A 20,269-nucleotide genomic window follows, 5' to 3' on the forward strand; every position below is an offset into this window, starting at 1 on the left:
AACAACAACAATGATGATGGTTTCCTTTTTTTTCTTGTTGTTGTTCCAGGATCATATAAAACCAAAAATAAAAACGAAACGAAACGAAACGAAAATGCACATGAATGACATATACACACACGCACAAACAACAATCCAATCAAATAATATCAAGCAGAATAAAGTAAACCAGAATTCTTTCGTTTCGTTTTTCTTTATTTCACATTTCCTAAACCAAAGAAGAAGAAGAAGAAGAAAATATAGTCGACGTACCAACCAGAATAATAATGATAATAATAATAATTTGAAAGAAAAAAAAAGCTAAAGATGTGAAATGTAAAAAAAAAGATTGCAAGAATCCTATAGAATCTGTTATCATTTGGAAAAGAAAAACAACAAGAAGAGAAAGAAAACTGGACTAGAATTCAAAGAAAGAGAAAATATAGAAATACGCAGGCGTCAGTTTCAGCAAAGAATTTTTTTTTTTGTTCAATCGGTTCTACATTGTAAAAAAACAGTGATGATCCAATTATATATGCATATTCTTTTTCTTTTCTTTTCTTCTTTGAGTAAATTGTTTGGCATCTATATATGTGTAAACAGAATCACACACACACACAAACACACATTCTATATATGGATCGATCCAGGAAATTTTGCGTTAAACAATCTTTCCATAAAGATCTTTCATTTTCTTTTTTACTATCAAAATTCTTTTTTTTTTTTTTTTTTTGTTGATGTCGTTTCTTCTTCTTTTTTCCCCATATTTGGTTCTGTAATATTTTTTTTCTCTTTTTGCATGTTTGTTGTTTGTGTTTTTTGTTTTCAGTCTGATCTGATCTATATGGGTTCATCATCATCATATTGGTTGAGTCGTTATTGGAACATTGAATTTTTTTTTCATTCTTTCCTTCACTTTGATATCTTTAATTCGAGAATGGGAAATTCATTTTATATCTGATATTTGTTTGTGTTCAGTGTTGTTTCAAGAACTAAAAAAAGAAAAAAGAAAGTTTTACTCGAATATTGTGTTTTTCTTTGTATTTTCTTTATTATTTTTGCCGCCGACATTTTTCCAGTTTGATTTGTCTTGGTTGTTGTTGTTGTTGTTGTTTTTGTTTGTGAATATCTGGGTTCCCGATTGATCTTCAAGTATAATTTCGGGGTTTTTTTATTGTTATTTTGTTTTTCGTAACTGTTTTTTTTATTTGTTTTTTCTTCTTCTTTTGCATCGATCATCATTTATCATCAAAAATCTTCAAGATTTTCTGGTAAATATTCTGAAATTTTTACTTTATTTTTTTTCCTTCTTTCATTTTGTCCCCTAATGAATCACTGCGGATTAATAATTTCATCAACACAAGAAAGAAAGACGCACACAATAAGAATTATTCAATTTGGAAAATGTCATTTGCATGCAACATTGAAAAAAAAATTATTTATGATGATGATGAAAATATCTTATGACAAAATTTTCGATTAAGATTAATAAAATGAATGAATGAAAAAAACAAATCAAAATCAGATTGAAATGTGATTCCCGAAAAAATGGGCAATTTTGTTTTAGCCATTTAAAAACAACAACAACAACAACAACAACAATCACATGTCTGTAGTTAAAAACAGAATAATAATAATAAAAAACTGAAAGAATTTTATAAAAACCAAAAAAAAAACAACAACATTATTAATAATGCATATTATGGAGAAAGGAAAATATAACGAGTAAAAGTGATTAATAATTTTGTTGTTGTTGTTGTTGTTTTTCAAATTAAATAATAATAATAATGATGATTATGTCAATTTGTTTTTTTTTCTGGTCAAATTATATTAATATTGCCTTTTTTTTTTTTTTTTTTTTTTTTGCTTCAGTTGTTGTCGTTGTTTGCTGTCATTTTTTTCATTTTATAAAAGAATATTTCAATCTGATAATTATTAGATCATTATTGACATGGATCATTGTCAAATTTTGCATATCAGATTGTATCACTGGATCATTTTTTTCTTGTTTCCTTTCAAATCTTTTAGATTTGCCAAACAAAAAAAAAAAATATTTGTGAAAAATAAAATTTCCATTTCCATTTCGTTTCACAATTTTGACATATTGATTCCCGGTTTTTCATTCTTGTTGATAGTATGGCTTCCATGATCAACTTTGTTGTTGTTGTTGTTGTTGAATGAATCAAAGTTATTCATTTTTTCTTACGTTTAAATTGATGAAATGACGTGAAACATATTCATAATATGATTTTTTTTTCTTGGCAAAATTCATATTGAAAACAATGTTTATTTTCAGACAGACACAAAAAAAACCGAAATTGAAATAAACATAACACATCTATATTGGATTTTCGGATACTTTTTCAAAGAAAATTGATTTTTCACTTTTTTTCTGATTGATTCGAAATCGAAATAAAGAAAACAAATATTCAAATTGAAACATTTTTTCTCTCCTTTTCCAACAAAAAAAAAAAAAAAAAAAAAAAAGAATTTCGGATTTTGTTTTGGGGGATATTTTTGTTGATAGTATAGTCTCTCTTTGGGTGTTAATGAAACTTTGAAACTCTCCCTCACTTTGCTCTAATTTTTTGTTTTGTTTCTTCCATTTTTTCTATCCTATAGCTATGAATGAATGAATATTGAAACATTTTGACATTGTGTTCGATAATTTGATTTGGATTAAATAACAAAAAAAAGAAGAAAAAGAAAAAAGTGAGAAAAAAAATTATTTATTAAATCAACAAGATGCGTACACAGGCAACACAAACTGAACCAAATGAGCTTCATCAATATTATTATAATAATCAACAACAACAACAACAACAACAACAACGTATCGGTCAAAGAGGATTATCAACATCATTATATACTGTATCCAATCATCCAACATCAACATCAACATCAATCAATCAACAAATTAATCTATCAAATAATCAATTAATTGATGATGATGATGATGATGATAAATATTCGACAACAACAACAACAAGAAAAAGAAGAAAAACATTAAACAATAATAATAATAATAATCAAACAAGACGTTCCGTTTCCTATCAATTTCTTTCAACAACAGCTATATTTGATGGTTGTTGTCCAACTGGTTGTTGTTTAGAATCATCTACTACTGATGATAATTTAACAATATTAAATCATCATCATTATCATTATGGTGGTTCATCTAAATCATTACGTTCATCAAATAGTTCACATAAAGTAAATCAATTTAATTATGATGATGATAATATTTTAGATGATTATTCGGGTAATTATGATTATGGTGATTATTATGATGATGATGATGATGATGATGATGATGATATAACACAAAATCAGCTCAGTCCTCATCCACTTTTTTCACAACCTCCATTATCTAATGCTCAACGTCATCAAATAAATATTGCTCCAAAAAGATCACAAAGATCATCAACAACAACAACAACAAATAGTAGAGCAAGCCATCAATTTATAATACGTACAATACCATCATATTTAAATCTTTCACCACGTGCATCGTATCATCGTTTAAATATTAAACATCCACCAAATGAAATTTGTCAACATCCAAATGAATTACATGAAAAACATACTACTAAATCAGGTGATACAATATTATTATGTTGTTCAACAATTATTGATGATTCAGAATGGAAAGATTCTTTATCCAATGTTGAAACTGTTTCGAATAATAATAATCGTACTTCCATAATAATGAATAATCGTAATAATAAAATAAATGATTCAAAAATAACATCATCTATTAATTATCGTGGTAGTAAACCACCGATTCCAGCCAAACCAGAACATATTATTTCAAAAAATTCGGCTACAAAAATGAAAACAATATTCAAAATGACAGCTATTGATTTTGCTGAACAATTAAGTTTGGAAATAATTCGATCAGCAGAAAAAAGTGCCAATCAAAATCAAAATCAACGATCATGTTCAAAATGTGGAATTTCATATGATTCAACAGCTACATTAATCATACCGGATAATGGATTGATAACAATTTATAATAAACAAGATGAATCACAATTATCAACAACAATAGATCATCCAATTGAATGGTCAACAAAATTTGATGATCATCAAAATGATCAGCCATTACAACAACAATGGCAATCAATAACAAATGGTAATCTATCTATGGATAATCCATTTACACAATCATCATCAATAAAACAAATCATAACACCAACAACAACAATAACAACAACATTATTTGATAATTATTCACAATATTCATTTAATTCATTACAATATTTTGGTGAACATAAATCATTTTCGGAAAGTGAGCTTTATTTACAATCAAAAAATTGTTATAATTATTCAAGTCAAAGTAAGTATTATTATTATTATTTGATTGTTGATAGAGAAAACAGAATTGTTTCTTGTTTTCATTTGTTGTTTATTTATTTGGTTTTTTTCATTGATCAAACATCATTCAATTGTTGTTTCCTATTTTGTTTCTTTTTTTCTTCAACATTTTCATCATAGACATTAAACAGATATTACAATCAGGATTGAATCGTAGACATTCAGCAATTGCTGATTTAGCAGTTGAAACCGATATGATTGATACAAGTGTATTTGATATAATAACAACACCACCACCCGGTTTTGATGATAAAGATGATATTGTTCAACAACAAGATTTATATGATCATTTACCATTACCATTACCATTATCATCTTCATCATCATCGTCGTCATCATCATCGTCTTCAACACCAACAGCACCATCATCATCATCATCAAGAATTGAAGATCAAACTGATGATGATGATGTTGATGGAAAATTTCATATTAAAGGCAAACATCATCATCATCATCATCATCAATCGAATCAAAAACGACAATTATTGTCAAAAAATAATGACCAAAATATAATGGAAAAACGTTTTCAACAACAACAACAACAACAATCAATACAATCACAATCACAACAACCAATATTAACAGGTCAATTATCAATTATATCACCAGAAAGTGAACAATCATCACAAGTAACATCAGTAACAAATTGTAGTGAATTATTACAAACAACTGGTACAACATTTAGTTCAGAAGGTACCGGATCAGGTTCAGCATATCCATTTGCAATTGATCCACAACAACCTGGGCCAAGTACCGAATTGATTGGTAGTATTCAAACAACAACAACAACCATAACAACAACAACAACAAACGCAACAGCAACAACAAGTAATAAATTTCATCCAACACAATTAATTGCATCTGGTAGTAATAGTAATAATGATCATGGTGGTCATATATTTATGGGTGGTTATGCATTAGATTTTGATGATGATGATGATGATGATGATGATGATGATAATGATTATGATGACGATGATGATGATGAAGTTTATAAAATGGAAACAACTGAATCTGGAAATAATAATCAAAATAATAATCAAATTGATTTTCATCATCATCATCGTCATCAACATCATCATAATGTTGATTTTGCAATGGCTGAAGGTAGTAGTCAAGATGATGAAGAAAAAGCAAAATTTGAATTAGAATTTGAAACAACCGAAGATGATATTTGTAATGATGATGATGATGAATATGATATGGATAATTATTATTGTAATAAAAATGAAAATGATAAAAAAAATTTTAATAAAATTAAACGACCAAATGAACTTAATGTTGTTAGTCCAGTTGATGTAAATCGATATTATCGATCTAATAAAGAAAAAAATATTGTTAAATTATCATCATCATCATCACCGTCACCATCACCGGAAATTATTTCAAATAATGAAAAAATTAATAATATTCGTTCAGGTGATGATAATAATAATGTTGAACAATCTACAACGACAACAACAACAACAATTCTTTCATCACCTGGACGTGTTACATATGGTACAAGTAAATCATTACCAGAAAATTTATTTCGTTCAGTTGATGATCCAGAAATGATGATGATTATACAATCACCATTAAAACGTTCAAATAATGATGGTGAACGAAAAGTTCGTTTATCCAGAACTAAATCAAGTACATTTGGACGTAGACGTGATTCAAATGATCATTATATTGATTCTGATCAACAAACAAACAAATTATATTCAGATAATCAACAACGAAATAAACGTTTTGATACAATTGATTCAAGAACAGCAAGTGATTTAACACCATTACAAGATATTTATAGTTCAGATCCATCAACAACAATTGATTTATCTATTGCTAATACTGTAATTGAAAAACAAGAACAAAAACAATTACAACAAAATAATAATAATGATGATAATGAACATAGTATTGATGAAAATGAAAGTAATAAACTACGTCGAATGTCACAAGAAAAAGCTAAAAGATTTTCGGCTGAAATTTTTGAAAAATTAAATATTACACCAGAAAGTTATGCTAATGAAAATCGTATGATTGGTAACGAACTATTAGATAGTAATGATATTTGGGAAGCAGCATTAAATGTTGGCCAAAATAATTCTGCCTTGAATCCTGTATGTGATACGATGAAAAAATCGAAAAAATTATTGGTTACCGATTTTACTGATGAAAATGTAACAACAACAACAACAACAACAGCGACAATAACATTTGCACCGAAAGAAAAATCATCATCATTAGTAACTAATGGTAATACAACAACATCTAATCAACAACAACAATCAACATCCAAACAAACAACAAAATTAACAAAATCTCGTTTGATGACACCATCATTACGACAATCAATATTGAATCAAATGATTGCTATTGCTGATGCTGAAAATGATGATGATGATGATGATGAAAAAATTAATATTAATGATTCGAATAAAACAAAAGAAACTAAAACAATTACATCAACAATGATGGATAAATCATTACAAAAGAATCAAGAAGAAACATTTCAATCTGCTGGTAGTGATGAATTGAAAAGGAAATTATCAAATCAAACAATAACAAATAAAAGAAATAATAATAATCATAAACTTCAACAACAAAGAAGTATTTATGATTCAACCAATAATAGTCGTACATATTCAAACAGCAACAACAACAATGATGTTGTTGATATATGTAAATCAAATTCAACAAAAAGTTCATCAATTAATGATGATGATAATGATGATGATGATGATGATGATGATTCACAAACATTTTCAATTGAAAATTTACCTGAAGATAGTACAACATCAGGTAGTTTTATGTTAGATGATGTTACATCAAATAATACAAGTGATGCATTAAATGGTTCATATTTAATATCTGATTCAATATCAGGTTCAACATCAAGAAATTTTTATTCAGTATCAAATGATTTAATGGATGATGAACCATTAATGGATAATCGTATGGGTAAAAGTGAACCAGCAACATCTGAATTAATACATGATCAATCGGATGTTGATCAAAATTATCAATCAATGCCATGTAATATTAATCGTATAATTGTAGCAAAACAAATTGGTGGTGAAAATCCAAATTATTTACGTGTACGTTTTGAACAAAGACAACGTAAAGCAATGGAAAGAAATGATAAAAATATTAAAACAAAACCAACAACAACAACAACAATATCTAGTAGTACAAGTCAATCACAAGGTAAATAATGATTCATTACAAATTAGTTTTTATTATTATTATCTTGTTATTTTTGTCTCTTTTTCTCTCTCATATATACATAGATAAATCATCACAAGATGATGATAATAATAAAAATCCGGATGAAGATTATACTTGTACGGATAATTTTTTTGGTAAATATCAGAAAATACTTGATTCACAATATGAAGAGCCAACAAATCGTATAATATCGACAAATATTCGACAAGAACAATCATCAATAAGTAATAAAATAGTTACAGGAACATCATCCGAACATCATGAATCAGAAATTAATCGAAAACGTAAACAACAAAAACAACATCGTCAAACATCATCATCACAGGCAAAAGATATTTCATCTACCTGTCAACAACAACTACAACAACAACAACAACAGCATTTACAATCGGGCAATAATCATAATAATAATCATAATCATAATCATCCAATTGGACAACATCATCAATATTGTAATACAACCGATATGTTTGAACAATCATCACAAGCAACTGAACGTGATGTTGAACGTTCAGAATTTTCATTACAGAATCAAAATTCTGAATTAGATGAAGATGAATCATTAACATTTGAAAATTTAAATAATCAAAGTTTATCGGTTATTGATGAAGATTCAAAAGGTGATCAAGAATCTGGTACAGGTGTAGGTGTTCAACAACAAAAACAGCCAATGTTACCTCAACCACCATCATTAACATCTTCTAGATCTATTCAAAATAATGATAATAAAAATATTGATATTGATAATGATAAACATTTAGCTACAGGTTCAGGTGAACTAATCCAAACATTAAGTCAATTGGATAGTAGTGGTGATAAATCTGAATTACTTGAAGAACGTGATCTGAGTTTAGAAGCAGTATTACAAGAAGAAAGTAAAGAATTGGAACGTGTAAAAGCAGCTGAAAGATTAGAAAGACATAGTAAACGTTATCATCATTCTCATCATCATCAACATCAACAACAACAACAACATGGTAACAATTTGTCGCATAATACATTGATAGAAGATACACCAACTACTTGCCATACATCGACAACATTTCAATTGAACACAATGGATGATAGTTCTAGAGATATTCTTGACACGTCTCATAATATTATTGTACATGATGATGAAGAACGTACAGAATTACGTGATGAACGAATAGCATTATTAACATCATCAATAGCAACTAATGATTCTAGTGATGGATCAGGTCTACCAAGCAATAATGATGATAATAATAATATGAATATGAATATGAATGCTCGACAAAAATTTAATCGAAAAATGAAAGAAATTGAACGAAGAATTTTATCCGATCAACATCATCATAATCAAATTGTTACGGAAAAAGTATCGAAAATTCAACCGAAAAATGATCAACATCAACAAGAAATAGCTCGAAATACATTTAATTCACATAATAATTCTACATATTCTGAATGTAGTTCAATAACAACACCTGATCATAAAAATGTAATTATGGCCAATACTGCTGAACTTCCATCAATATTGAAACATAATAGACGTGGTCAATCACAACCTCCACCAATAGCTGGCGCTAGTTCCACTACTGGACAACGACAAACATCGAATGTTGCATTTGCTAATCAATTAGCTAATGATACTGGTGATCACCATCTTCATCCTTCATCAATATCTAATCAACATTGTTGTTCAAGATGTTATCATCGTCATCATCATCATCATCATCATCATCGTCATCCTCGTCATCCGGTTGGATCGGCTAATCATCATCGACCATCAACAACGGCAGGTTCATCATCATCAACAAAACATTCGGTTTGTTTACATCATGGTCCTAGTGGTAGTAGTGGTGGTGGTGGTGTAAGGACCACAAGTAATCAAGATGAGATTATTATACAGGCACGTGCACGTTCATTAACTCGTAATCTTGGTGTGAATAATAATGCTATAACCGGAACAATTGGCCTACAAAATAAACTAAATGAAGTTCATCTTGAACAACAACAACAACAACAATTAACGGATCAAATACCTGCACAACGACAACGATCACCTTGTAATCAACATCATTTTACATGTAGTCATTGTGGTGAATCAACAATGCCACCAAATCTTGTACCAATAATTTCAACAACAAGTCGATTTAAACGTAGAGGAATGCCACAATTATCACGTAAATCATTTACTGTTGAAGATGTTTATTTTGATGTTGATGATGAAGAAAATGATATTGGTGTTCATTCGGAAACTTATCGTTCATCATTATGGATATATATTGGTCGTAAAGAAGAATTAAATATTTGGAATAATCTTAATCGTGCTGTATTGAATCGTTCAACACAAGAATATCCATCCAAAAATCGTAAACAATTTCGATTTCCCCGAATAGATGATACTAATAATGATGGAAGTGATCGTAATAATAACAATAATAATAATACAAATTCATCAACAACAACCGATACAAATTCTATTTCTATTTCAACAACACAATCTGAATCAGAAGAAAGTACTGCATCGGAAAAAAATTTTCGTCAACGTTATGAAACAGTAACACATCGTTTAATACATCGTAAAGCATCAATTGAATTATATCGTAGAATTTTGGATCAAACATTTAGTATGTAAAACATTTTCGAAACAACAAGCAAATTATTTTAAACCAAAAATTTATTTTTATTTTTTGTTTGTTTATCAATTTAGCCATAGATAAATGTCTAACATTGACACGTGATAATAATGAATTTGGATTTCGTATACACGGAAATCGTCCTGTTGTTGTATCAGCTGTTGAAAAAGGTATGAAATATCAAAATTGAATCTTGTTTTCAAAGCTAATGAATTATTATTATTTTATAATAATAGGAACATCAGCTCAACATAAAGGTTTAGAAGTTGGTGATATAATTGTTGCTGTTAATGGTCATACAGTGTTAGATTCATCACATTCAGAAGTTGTTCGAATGGCTCATCATGGTAAATAATGATTGATTGATTGAAAATAAATCTAATTTTAAAAAATGAAAATTTATTTTTTATTTTTTGCAGGACATTCATTAAAATTAGAAGTTGCAAGTACAGCAACCGCATTGAAAACTGAAACAGCACAAGCAAGTGAAAATGAGCCTAAAGTGATTATCAATGGATATTTAAGTCGATTTATCGATAAATTAGCCGAAAAATGTAGTACTAGCCGTGATAAAATGACCAATCCAAAATTATGGAGAAGACGATGGTTTGTATTAAAATCTGATGCTTGTCTATATTGGTATCCTAATCCAAAAGTATGTTTGTTTGTTTGTTTGTTTTTTTCATTGATCAATCATTTTTTACGAAAGATTAATCAATTTCATGTTAATGATAATGATAATTTTCTATGAAATTTTTTTATTTTTTGATGATGGTGATAATGATAGTCATTGGAACCGATTGGAGCTATTTCATTACAAGGATACTGTGCTGGAATGGTAAATGAATGTTTATTTGGTCAAGAACATTTATTTCGTTTAGTTGGATATAAAACAACTAAATGTAAATATCTAGCAGCAATTGATCATGCAACAGCAATACAATGGGTTAAAGCATTAAATCAAAATTCTATTCAATATAGCAATGTAAATATAGTTTCTTATTTCTTATTGATTTTTGATTCAATCAATTATTGATTATTGATTTGGTTTTTTTTGTTTTGTTTTTTGTTTTGGGACAAATTCAAATATCATTAGAGCGATGCATTTATTGACAACACTTTACATAATATACATCGTAATCCATTGAATTTTATTAATCCAGATTGTTATGGTTTTCTTTGGAAATTTAATCAAATTAAAATGAATTGGAAACAAAGATATTTTGTATTAAAAGATGCATGTCTTTATTTTTATGCTGATGCAAATTCAACAACAGCATTAGGTTTGTATAACTAAGAATTTATCAATTTTTCCAGTGTTTAATATTTGAAAATTTTCATTTTCATCTAGGTTTATTTTTTCTTCATGGTTATCGTGTTCAAGCAAATGTTACATTTAATCTTGATAAACAATCACAACAACAGCAGCAGCAACAACAACAACAACAATCAACAATTACAGCCGAAACTCGTAAACATATATTTGAAATTGTACCAAGTGATTCAAAATATAGACATATTTGGTTATGTGCCGATTCTGAATCTGATCGTAAACGGTATTGAAATATTCTATTGTTTTTTTTAAATTTTCTAAATTTTCTAATTGAATTTTTTCTTCAATTCTATAGCTGGACATATGCATTAGAATATTCGATTGATCGTTGGATTCGTCTTAAATGAAAAAAAAATTACAAATTGATTATTTACTGTTTTTATTTTCAAAAAAATCTTATGTGAAACTCTTCACCATAAATACACACTTACACTGAACATTTTAAAGCAAAAATATTTCAATTTCTGTTTTCCATTTCTTATCCATAATAATAATAATCATTATTGTCGTTATTATCAATGATATTTTTTGTTGTTGTTGTTTTCTTTGATGTTTTAACACGTTCAAACAAACAAAAAAAATCTGTTTTAAAAACAGAAACAAAACAAGCAAAACATTAAAATACATATTTTTTCAATTCTCTATACATATAAACTATTACAACAGAATATTTAAAAAGAAACTATTTACTGAAAAAAATGGTACTTCCATTAAATAAAAATTATACAAAAAAAATAACGATTTTTTTCTTTCTTTCTCTGTTGTTTTAAAAATTTTCACTTTCGAAATCCACTGATATGATTTATTTACTTTAAATTTCATAATGGATTAATCAATTTATCATCATCATCATCAATATCTTTAAAATTTATTGATTCAAAAGATGAAACATTTTTGTTGTGATTTTTTGAGAAAATGTCATCATATCGATTTTGAAGATCTGTGTGTGCGATGATGATGATGGGATAGAAGAAATTTGCCAGAAACAAATTTTAAATGGAAAATTTTTATTTTTATTTTTTTCTTGTTCATTCGATTTGATCTGATGATCTTCGTTTTTAGTGATAAAATAATTTTTTCATTTCACAAGATGAAAAACAAACGAGCCAGTTTTTTTTTACCGTAATGTTGTAATCTTTTAAGATGGTCGATTTGTTGATTTTTCAGTTTATCATTTAGTAGATTTTTACTGATTAGATTTTTCCAAAAATTAAAAAAAATTTTTCTTTAAAAGTTTCGTTTAAAATACATTCAAGATGCTTTTACTTTGAATTTTTTTTATTTTCGTTTATTAATTTTAGCTTAATCATCATGTGAATATCATCTTTTAATTTAATCAATCTGTGGTTTACCTGGTTTTTTTCCAAAACCGAAAAAAAAATTTCTGGGGAAAAAAAATCTCTTCCATTGGACATTCACAGAAAAAAGCTAAAATATTTATTGATGATGTTATTTTCTTTCAAAAGATATCCATCACAAATTACCTGATCCAAAAAAATGTGTATTAAAGACAGCAGCGGCAGCAAAAAAAGTATGTCAAAACTAGCTTCTCATTCACTTTTTTTATTAAATAAAGATGATGATAATTAGTTAGTTAGTTAGTTAGAAATGTATTGATGAAAGAGAATTGATCAAAGAAAAATAAAAAGAAGAGATGTGAATGAACCACATTTAGTTATCTAATAGTTTATTTAGCTTATCCTAGCACCCGAAGAAAATGAAAATCTACACACACATTTTTTTCCAAAATAAATATCCTAAAATATATTACAAGTGAAAATCAATGTGGATTAATCATCAATAGTATTTTTTTTTTTCGCGAATCAATCATTTCATCTCTTGTTCACTGACAATGGTTATTAACACATTTGATTCATCATTGTAATTTAATGTTTCGTGTTTCGTGTCAATTTTCTTGGTGAAAAAAACTAACTAATTAAATATCAATAGTGATGAGTTTTATTGAATTTTTTGTTATGGATCAGCCGAATACTGATATCGGCATCCATACGTTGGTCAATGAGAATGATGATGAAAAAATCGATAAAATTGAAGAATCTAACCAAAACAACGATGATAATAATGAAAATAATAAAATTATTCAACTTAATCCATCAACATTATCAACAGATAATAATTATGATAATTCTGTACGTTGTAATTTATCACAATTTTTTGTTCGTTCAATGCATGAAATAATAAGTGAAAAATTTATAAAAAAAGATTTAAAACAAACAAAACAATTTATTTATCGACAAAAACATTTTTCACCATCACCATCATCAAAATGGTGTATTGATCATGATGGACAAATTGAAAAAGTATCACAATGGATAAAATCAATGCCAAAAATATTACCAAATGATAATGGAATTGTAATGGAAAAAAAAGTAAAATTTCATGAAAAAATTACTGTCGAACCAAAAATATCAAAAATTAAATCCATTTCACATATTACAATCAATAATAATAATAATAATAATAATATTAATGATAATGATGAACATTATAATGATGATGGTGGTGATGAATCATCAATACAACTTGATGAAAGTGTTTATAAAATTCTTGAAAAAATTTTTCATACAACAACAACAACAATTGTCCATAATGATAATAATGATGATCATTCAGATTGTTTATCATTATCATCCAATTCAACATCATCATCAATATCGGCACCAACAACATTACCACAAGTAATTCCATCATCAACAACAACAACAACAACAAAAGATGATTTAAAAAAACAAACAACATCATCATCATCATTTCAAGAAAATTCCAATAAATTAATGTAAGTTTTCAATCAAAAAAAGAATGAATTTGTAAATAATGTTTTTCTTGGAATAGGAAAAAAATTATCACAGTTTGTAAACATCCAGGTAAACATGTTAATTGTTTTCAGGAAATTAAAAAGGTTTGTAATTAGTTTGATAATGAAAAGAATTTTGAATTTTTATTTTCGCTTTGTAATCTGGTTATAGAGTTTAACATTATTTACAGCGTTGATTCGTGGCCATCATCATTTTAGTTGCTCAAGGTATGTTTTGAATTTTATTAAAAATCTTTTTAAAACCTTTAATTTTTTTCAATTAGCTGTCGTGAACGAAACATTTCATGTCAATGTTTGGATATACAAACATCCGATGATCATGATTATAATGCCAAAGATAATAATAATAAAAATTTACGAAAAAAATTATCATTCAATAATAAATATTATGGTGGATATTATCATCATCATCATCAATATTATCATTATAATATGGCTCAAACAATGAATCCCTATCAACAGCAACAACAACCACATTATTATTATCGTCATCAACATCGTCATTATCCAAAAAAACATATATTAAGACGTACACAATCATATTTTAGTTTTAATACAAATGAATTTTTAGTTACCAAAACAATGATGGACAATGGTAATGCTGTTGATGAAAATCAATTAGATTCGAATCAACAGAAAAACAAGATGATAAAATGATTGTTATTGATTCATTCCGAGAAAATTTAACATTTCAAAGTTTTCTCACCTGTTTGATTACGAAAGAAACTTACAAAAACAAAAAAAAACACTGTTTTTAAAATTAAATTTTTATTTTGTGAAAAAAAAATTATAATTCGAAATTTATGTAAAAAATAAAGGAGAAAAGAAAAGAAATCGATTGAATTAATTTTGTCAAAAATCAATGACAAAATGTATTGAATGTTTTGATGTATGGTTTATTCTGTTGTTGTTGCTGTTGCTGTTGTTCCTGTGATTCGTAACTATAACTAGATTTTTTTTTGTTTTATTGAAGAAAAGATAAGTTGAAAAATTCAACATTTTAGATGGCAATTTCAATATTTTCCGGTTGTGCAACATTTTCACTTAATTTTTCACCTTTTTTCAAACCAATTGCAAATGCATAAACACGTGAATCAACAATTGTACCATTATTATAATATTCATTTAAACGATCCAAAAGTCCATTAATTGGTAATAATATTATTTCAATATCATTATCATCATCATTATGATGGCCATTTTGTTGTTGTTCTTGCTGTTCTTGTTGTTGTTGTTGATCTGAATTATTTTGTGGATTTTTTGCATGAAAAAAATTATTCTTTATCGGATCATCACCATCGATTATCATTGATACAAGTTTTACTTTACTATCGCATAATTCTGTTTATTTTCAATGAAACAAAAAAAAAATTATAAAATTTAAAAAAAATGATTAATTAATTGATAACTAAATCTTTTTCATTGATTTATCAATATGTATTTTGTTGTTGTTGTTGTTGTTTGATTGAATGATTGATTACAATTGATTGTGGATGATGGACCTAATTTTCTAAATTTTGTTTATTTTATGATTATAATTTTTTTTTACTATCTTATTGATTATTATCATAATCATCGAAATGACTTTGATCATCGAATGATATTTTTTTGTGAATAGGGAAAAAAAATAAAACTTTTTTTTTCTTTCTAGCTTTAATCAATAATTTTGTTCTTGAATAAAATTGTTTCGAATCGACAAATCGAAAACCAGAATCATAAAAATTTAGTTTAACAAAAAAAAAAAAATTACAAACCTGGATCTGTTGCTGTTTGTGGTGAAATATATTTAACTTTAGTTGAACCATATCCAGTATTTTCTTCAATTTCTTTAGCTGCTTCATCACCACTTTTATCACTATAACGTTGTTCAATAATACGTGCTGGAAATTCCAATGCATACGATTTTAATGTTGGACGATAACGTCGTACAAGAATTAAACAATCGCATAAACAATGTCGTTTTAAAATAGCAATACTTAATATTGTATCTTCTTGTATATCATTATTATTGTTATTAACACCAACCATATAACGTTTATGTATTACTTCAGCTGATTTAGCTTTACCATTTTCATCTTCAAATGTATATTCAGTCAATTGTAATGATTTACTTAAATATAACACTTCTTCTTTTACCGGTTTAATAGTACTGCTTTTTCTTCGTAATGATGGATGAATCGATTCCATTGATGTTGGTGAAATTTTTCTCACTGTTTCAACGTTAAGCATTTTTTTGTTTTTTGTTTTTGATTTCAACAACAAAAGATTCAACAAAAAAATTGATTAATAGAAAGAATTTTGAACTTGAATTAAAATGTTGAAATAATTTTTTGAAATAAAAAAATTTATTCTGCTGTTTCAATCTGGATCAATTTAAGATTCAATATTGACGATGATGATGATTATTTTTCTACTTCTTTGTTCGGATGATAAACGAACAGCGGATTTATATACGGATTTTTTTTTTTCATTGATATGAAAAAAGAAAGAAGAAGAAATGGTTCTTTATAATCATCATTATTATTATGAAATTAGTGAATAAAATAGTGGCGAAAAAATTAAAAAAAAAATCACTGTTATCAGTTTTGCATTGATTTTATTTTTCATTTTTTTTAGTTTTTTTTTGTCAATGGAGAAAATACTTGAACTTTGGAATTCGATTGAAATAATGTTGTTGTCGCTGTTGCGATAATCATAATATTTGATTCAATATTTGTTATTATTGCCAGTATTTTTGTCAATTTTCGTTGCTACTGCTACTGCCTGGCTTCTAATCTTCGATTCACACTCCCAATCAAACGATTATTGTCTAATCAGAATTTTTTTTGGCTTTGTTTTGACATTTTTTTAATCAAAAAATTTCATTCACTTTCATCATGCATTCATCATTTTCTAACAAAATCAATGAAGGTTTTTTGTTTCCCGCAAAAAAAAATGCTGTCAATGAGGATGATGAGGAGGGGGTGAAGAGGAGGTGTGTTTGTGCCAATATCATCCAATATGAACAGATATTTTTAAAAAAGCAAAAAAAAATCGATAATCAAAATGATTAGCAGAAAAAAAACTACTGAATTTCAATAATGATGATGATGATGATGATGAATACAAACAATCATCAAAAATTTTGATTAAAAATCATCACTAAGGGGAAAAAAAATATCATTGATCAAAGATAACTGGTTATAATAATTTCAATAATGATAATCTTTTTTTTTTCCGAAGAAAATTATAACCAAGTTTGATTGATCAAAAAAAATTTTTTATTTGCTGGGTATTTTTTTTTGTTTCCATTGATATTTTATTCTGTAGTCCGAAATAATGTTGTTGACCGACATTGAACCTATGTCTACAAATGATTAATCAATCAATTAATCAATCAATCAATGTAAAGGTTCATATATTCAATGTATCTTTGAATATATTTTTGGATATGTAAATTTTGTTTTTTCGTTTTGCTTGGATCACATCACATCATCATCATAGTGAAATTGTGAATCATCAATAAAAACCGAACCGAACCAAAACAAAAAAAAAAAATGAATTGCAATCGAAAGCAATAATGATGATGATTTTTTTAGATCGATATCAATATGAATAATTATCAAAAATAGAAGAAGAAAAAAAAGCACAAACAAACAAACAAACATCACCTATTATAAATATACACCCGCAATGATGATGATGATGATCGTACGTTACGAAAATGTTTGCATGATTTTAGCCACGAATATCCATTCATTCATTGATTATCATCATTATCGTCGTTTATATTTTTGTCAATAAAATAAAAAACATACGTAAACAACGTGTGTGTGTGTTTGTGTTGATGTTGATGTTGAATTCGTACGATCGCAATCGGATCGGAAAAAAAATATGTTAATGGATCATAGGTTTAACGCGTTCGCTACCAGCAACGCATATATGCGTCGCTTATTTGCTCTGGTTCTATGTGTTTTTAAAAACCTCCGGTAGCGAACGTGTTAAAAAAAATGTCATCTATAGAGATAGAATAGAGCAAAATATTCATGGTCATAGATGACGTATCAATTGAAAAAAAAAGTTTTAATAACATTGAATATTAACATCCGATTGGATGTTCAAAATGACAAGTAGCAATGAGAAAATGAAGAAAAAAAAAAGATTATCAAACGATCGATTGATCATCATGTTGTTGTTGTTGTTGATCAATCGATCGATCGATCGATAAATTCATTCGATTTGTATTTGTCAATCATCCGATTGATTATTTATCATTTTATCATAGATAGGAAAAAAAATTTCACTTTTTAAATGGTTGCAATCCTTGTGTTTTAGAAATAAAAATAAATAAACAAAATAACCGAAAAAAAGAATCCAAAGTTTAAAAATGGAATTTGTAATGGAATTTATTCATTGAAACAAACAAACAAACAAAAAAAAATATTGAATTAACAAGCAAAAAAAAAACAAACAATAAAAACGAGGTACATTCATGTTTTTTTTCTCTTCAGTTTCTATCATCATCATCATCATAATTATTAGTTTTTTTTCTTTCAAAAAAATTTACTAATCACATCAATGATGCCGATGATGATTTTTCTGTTTTCTTTCATTCGATCATTATCTTCGAGTGTGTGTGATACTTTTTTTTCATTCATATTGACAAAAAAAAAGAAGAAGAAACCAAAAAAATCAGGCGTCAATGATCTGATCATTGAATCGAGAGAAAAACTTAATTGAAATGAAATGAATGAATATGTAATGTACGTGCATAAATGTGTTAATGTACGTCAATATGACACGTTGTTTGACAAACAAACGAAATATGAATTATCAAATGAAACTGAAACAAAAAAAAAATATGATGACATTTTTTTTTTAATATTTGCATATCTATCCCCCTCCATTCCCCCAACTATAACTTTTGATTATCACGATGTTGATGATGATGATGATTATTATCAATTTAATGCCCTTATTACGTACAAAATTATTCGAAGAAAAAGCAAAAAAATTTGATCAATCAACGCATTAGTCATGTTTTGTTACCACAAAACAAAATCTATACGGAATGGATTTTCTAAGAATTTTTCTTCTTCTTCTTCAAACCATTCATAAAAATATTAATAGATTTTTAAACATCTACAATGACTCATAATGATAATATCGAGGCTTACAAACAAACAAAAAAATCAACTTTTCTGCATTAAAGATTTTTAGTTCCGCTTAGAATCAGGATTGACAAACAAAAGAAAATAAAAGAAATCCGATTTGAATATCTGCGATGTTTCTCAGTTAACAAAGGTCAAAGACTTTTTTATTGAATTCACACACACACAAAAACTTAATGCATTCAAACATATTTTTAACAAAATTCTACTGAATTTGTCAAAATTGAAGAATATTCAATGAATTTTTTTTTTGGTTTCAAATTTGATTGTCATTATCATTATGAACGTAAATGTACTTCTGAAAAATTGATCAATCAATCAATCAATCAATCATTTATCGTTTGTATTATCTCATATTAATGACTTAATAAATTATCATCAATAAATGAATGAATAAATGATGAAAATGATAAATTTTTTTTTCATTTTCATTTGAAAATCCTAAGCATATACTGTGTGTGTGTGTTTGTGTGCGTGTTTTGTATGTAAGCAGTAAATTTTTACCAATTAAAAAAAAAAAGACTAAATGGATGCCAAAATAAATGAAGAAAAAATGTCGAAATGGAAGCAGAATAACAAGAAGAAAGAAGGAGAAAATTCTTAATTCTGTCACATAATTTTGTATAATTTCAAAATTGAATTGATGAGCCAACAAACAAACAAACAAACAACTAAGAACATTATCCTCATCTATAGACACAAACACACACTCACATTTCCATTGAATTCTGAAAATAACCTTACTAAATTCAATTTTACTGTAATAATATCCAAGTAC

General features: G+C 27.0%; 3 protein-coding genes across 4 annotated transcripts; 2 read left to right on the forward strand and 1 right to left on the reverse strand.

Moving 5' to 3' along the window:
• Positions 1-686: 686 nt before the first annotated feature.
• LOC113789748 (uncharacterized) lies at positions 687-12,204 on the forward strand. Its single transcript, XM_075820079.1, has 11 exons — positions 687-1,250; positions 2,602-4,318; positions 4,477-7,548; positions 7,632-10,163; positions 10,247-10,342; positions 10,409-10,519; positions 10,592-10,827; positions 10,960-11,157; positions 11,269-11,455; positions 11,524-11,728; positions 11,801-12,204. Exons 2-11 carry the CDS (start codon positions 2,725-2,727, stop codon positions 11,850-11,852), a joined length of 8,283 nt encoding a protein of 2,760 aa, XP_075676194.1. The 5' UTR covers positions 687-1,250; positions 2,602-2,724; the 3' UTR covers positions 11,853-12,204.
• A 639-nt stretch (positions 12,205-12,843) lies between these two features.
• Positions 12,844-15,408, forward strand: LOC113789853 (uncharacterized). Of its 2 annotated transcripts, none has more exons than XM_075819913.1 (5): positions 12,844-13,036; positions 13,456-14,302; positions 14,359-14,390; positions 14,512-14,548; positions 14,605-15,408. In XM_075819913.1, the coding sequence occupies exons 1-5, from the start codon at positions 13,003-13,005 to the stop codon at positions 14,996-14,998; spliced, it is 1,344 nt and encodes a 447-aa protein (XP_075676028.1). In that variant the 5' UTR covers positions 12,844-13,002; the 3' UTR covers positions 14,999-15,408. The 2 variants fall into 2 exon arrangements, with proteins under 2 accessions (XP_075676028.1, XP_027195245.2); XM_027339444.2 differs by having other exon boundaries at positions 12,845-13,036; positions 14,359-14,425; positions 14,493-14,548.
• Positions 15,090-16,794, reverse strand: LOC113789553 (ADP-sugar pyrophosphatase-like). Its single transcript, XM_027339110.2, has 2 exons — positions 16,096-16,794; positions 15,090-15,682 (listed from the first exon to the last, which is right to left on the reverse strand). Exons 1-2 carry the CDS (start codon positions 16,568-16,570, stop codon positions 15,342-15,344), a joined length of 816 nt encoding a protein of 271 aa, XP_027194911.1. The 5' UTR covers positions 16,571-16,794; the 3' UTR covers positions 15,090-15,341.
• Between the last annotated feature and the right edge of the window lie 3,475 nt (positions 16,795-20,269).

The sequence above is a fragment of the Dermatophagoides pteronyssinus genome, unplaced genomic scaffold (assembly GCF_027571235.1).
Source record: "Dermatophagoides pteronyssinus isolate colony J.1.1.1.1 unplaced genomic scaffold, Derpt_VIB-CSIC_2022.12 sq0005, whole genome shotgun sequence".
Taxonomy (NCBI): Eukaryota; Metazoa; Arthropoda; class Arachnida; order Sarcoptiformes; family Pyroglyphidae; genus Dermatophagoides; species Dermatophagoides pteronyssinus.

Excerpts from the sequence above, each read along its gene's own strand:
- LOC113789748 (XM_075820079.1), top strand. The coding sequence starts at position 2,725 with ATGCGTACACAGGCAACACAAACTGAACCAAATGAGCTTCATCAATAT. Across the intron at positions 10,164-10,246 it reads AATTTTGGATCAAACATTTA|CCATAGATAAATGTCTAACA; the intron begins GTATGTAAAACA and ends TTATCAATTTAG. Across the intron at positions 11,456-11,523 it reads AAATTCAACAACAGCATTAG|GTTTATTTTTTCTTCATGGT; the intron begins GTTTGTATAACT and ends ATTTTCATCTAG.
- LOC113789553 (XM_027339110.2), bottom strand. The coding sequence starts at position 16,570 with ATGCTTAACGTTGAAACAGTGAGAAAAATTTCACCAACATCAATGGAA. Across the intron at positions 15,683-16,095 it reads ACAAACAGCAACAGATCCAG|AATTATGCGATAGTAAAGTA; the intron begins GTTTGTAATTTT and ends GAAAATAAACAG.
- LOC113789853 (XM_027339444.2), top strand. The coding sequence starts at position 13,003 with ATGTGTATTAAAGACAGCAGCGGCAGCAAAAAAA. Across the intron at positions 13,037-13,455 it reads CAGCAGCGGCAGCAAAAAAA|TGATGAGTTTTATTGAATTT; the intron begins GTATGTCAAAAC and ends AAATATCAATAG. Across the intron at positions 14,549-14,604 it reads CATCATTTTAGTTGCTCAAG|CTGTCGTGAACGAAACATTT; the intron begins GTATGTTTTGAA and ends TTTTTCAATTAG.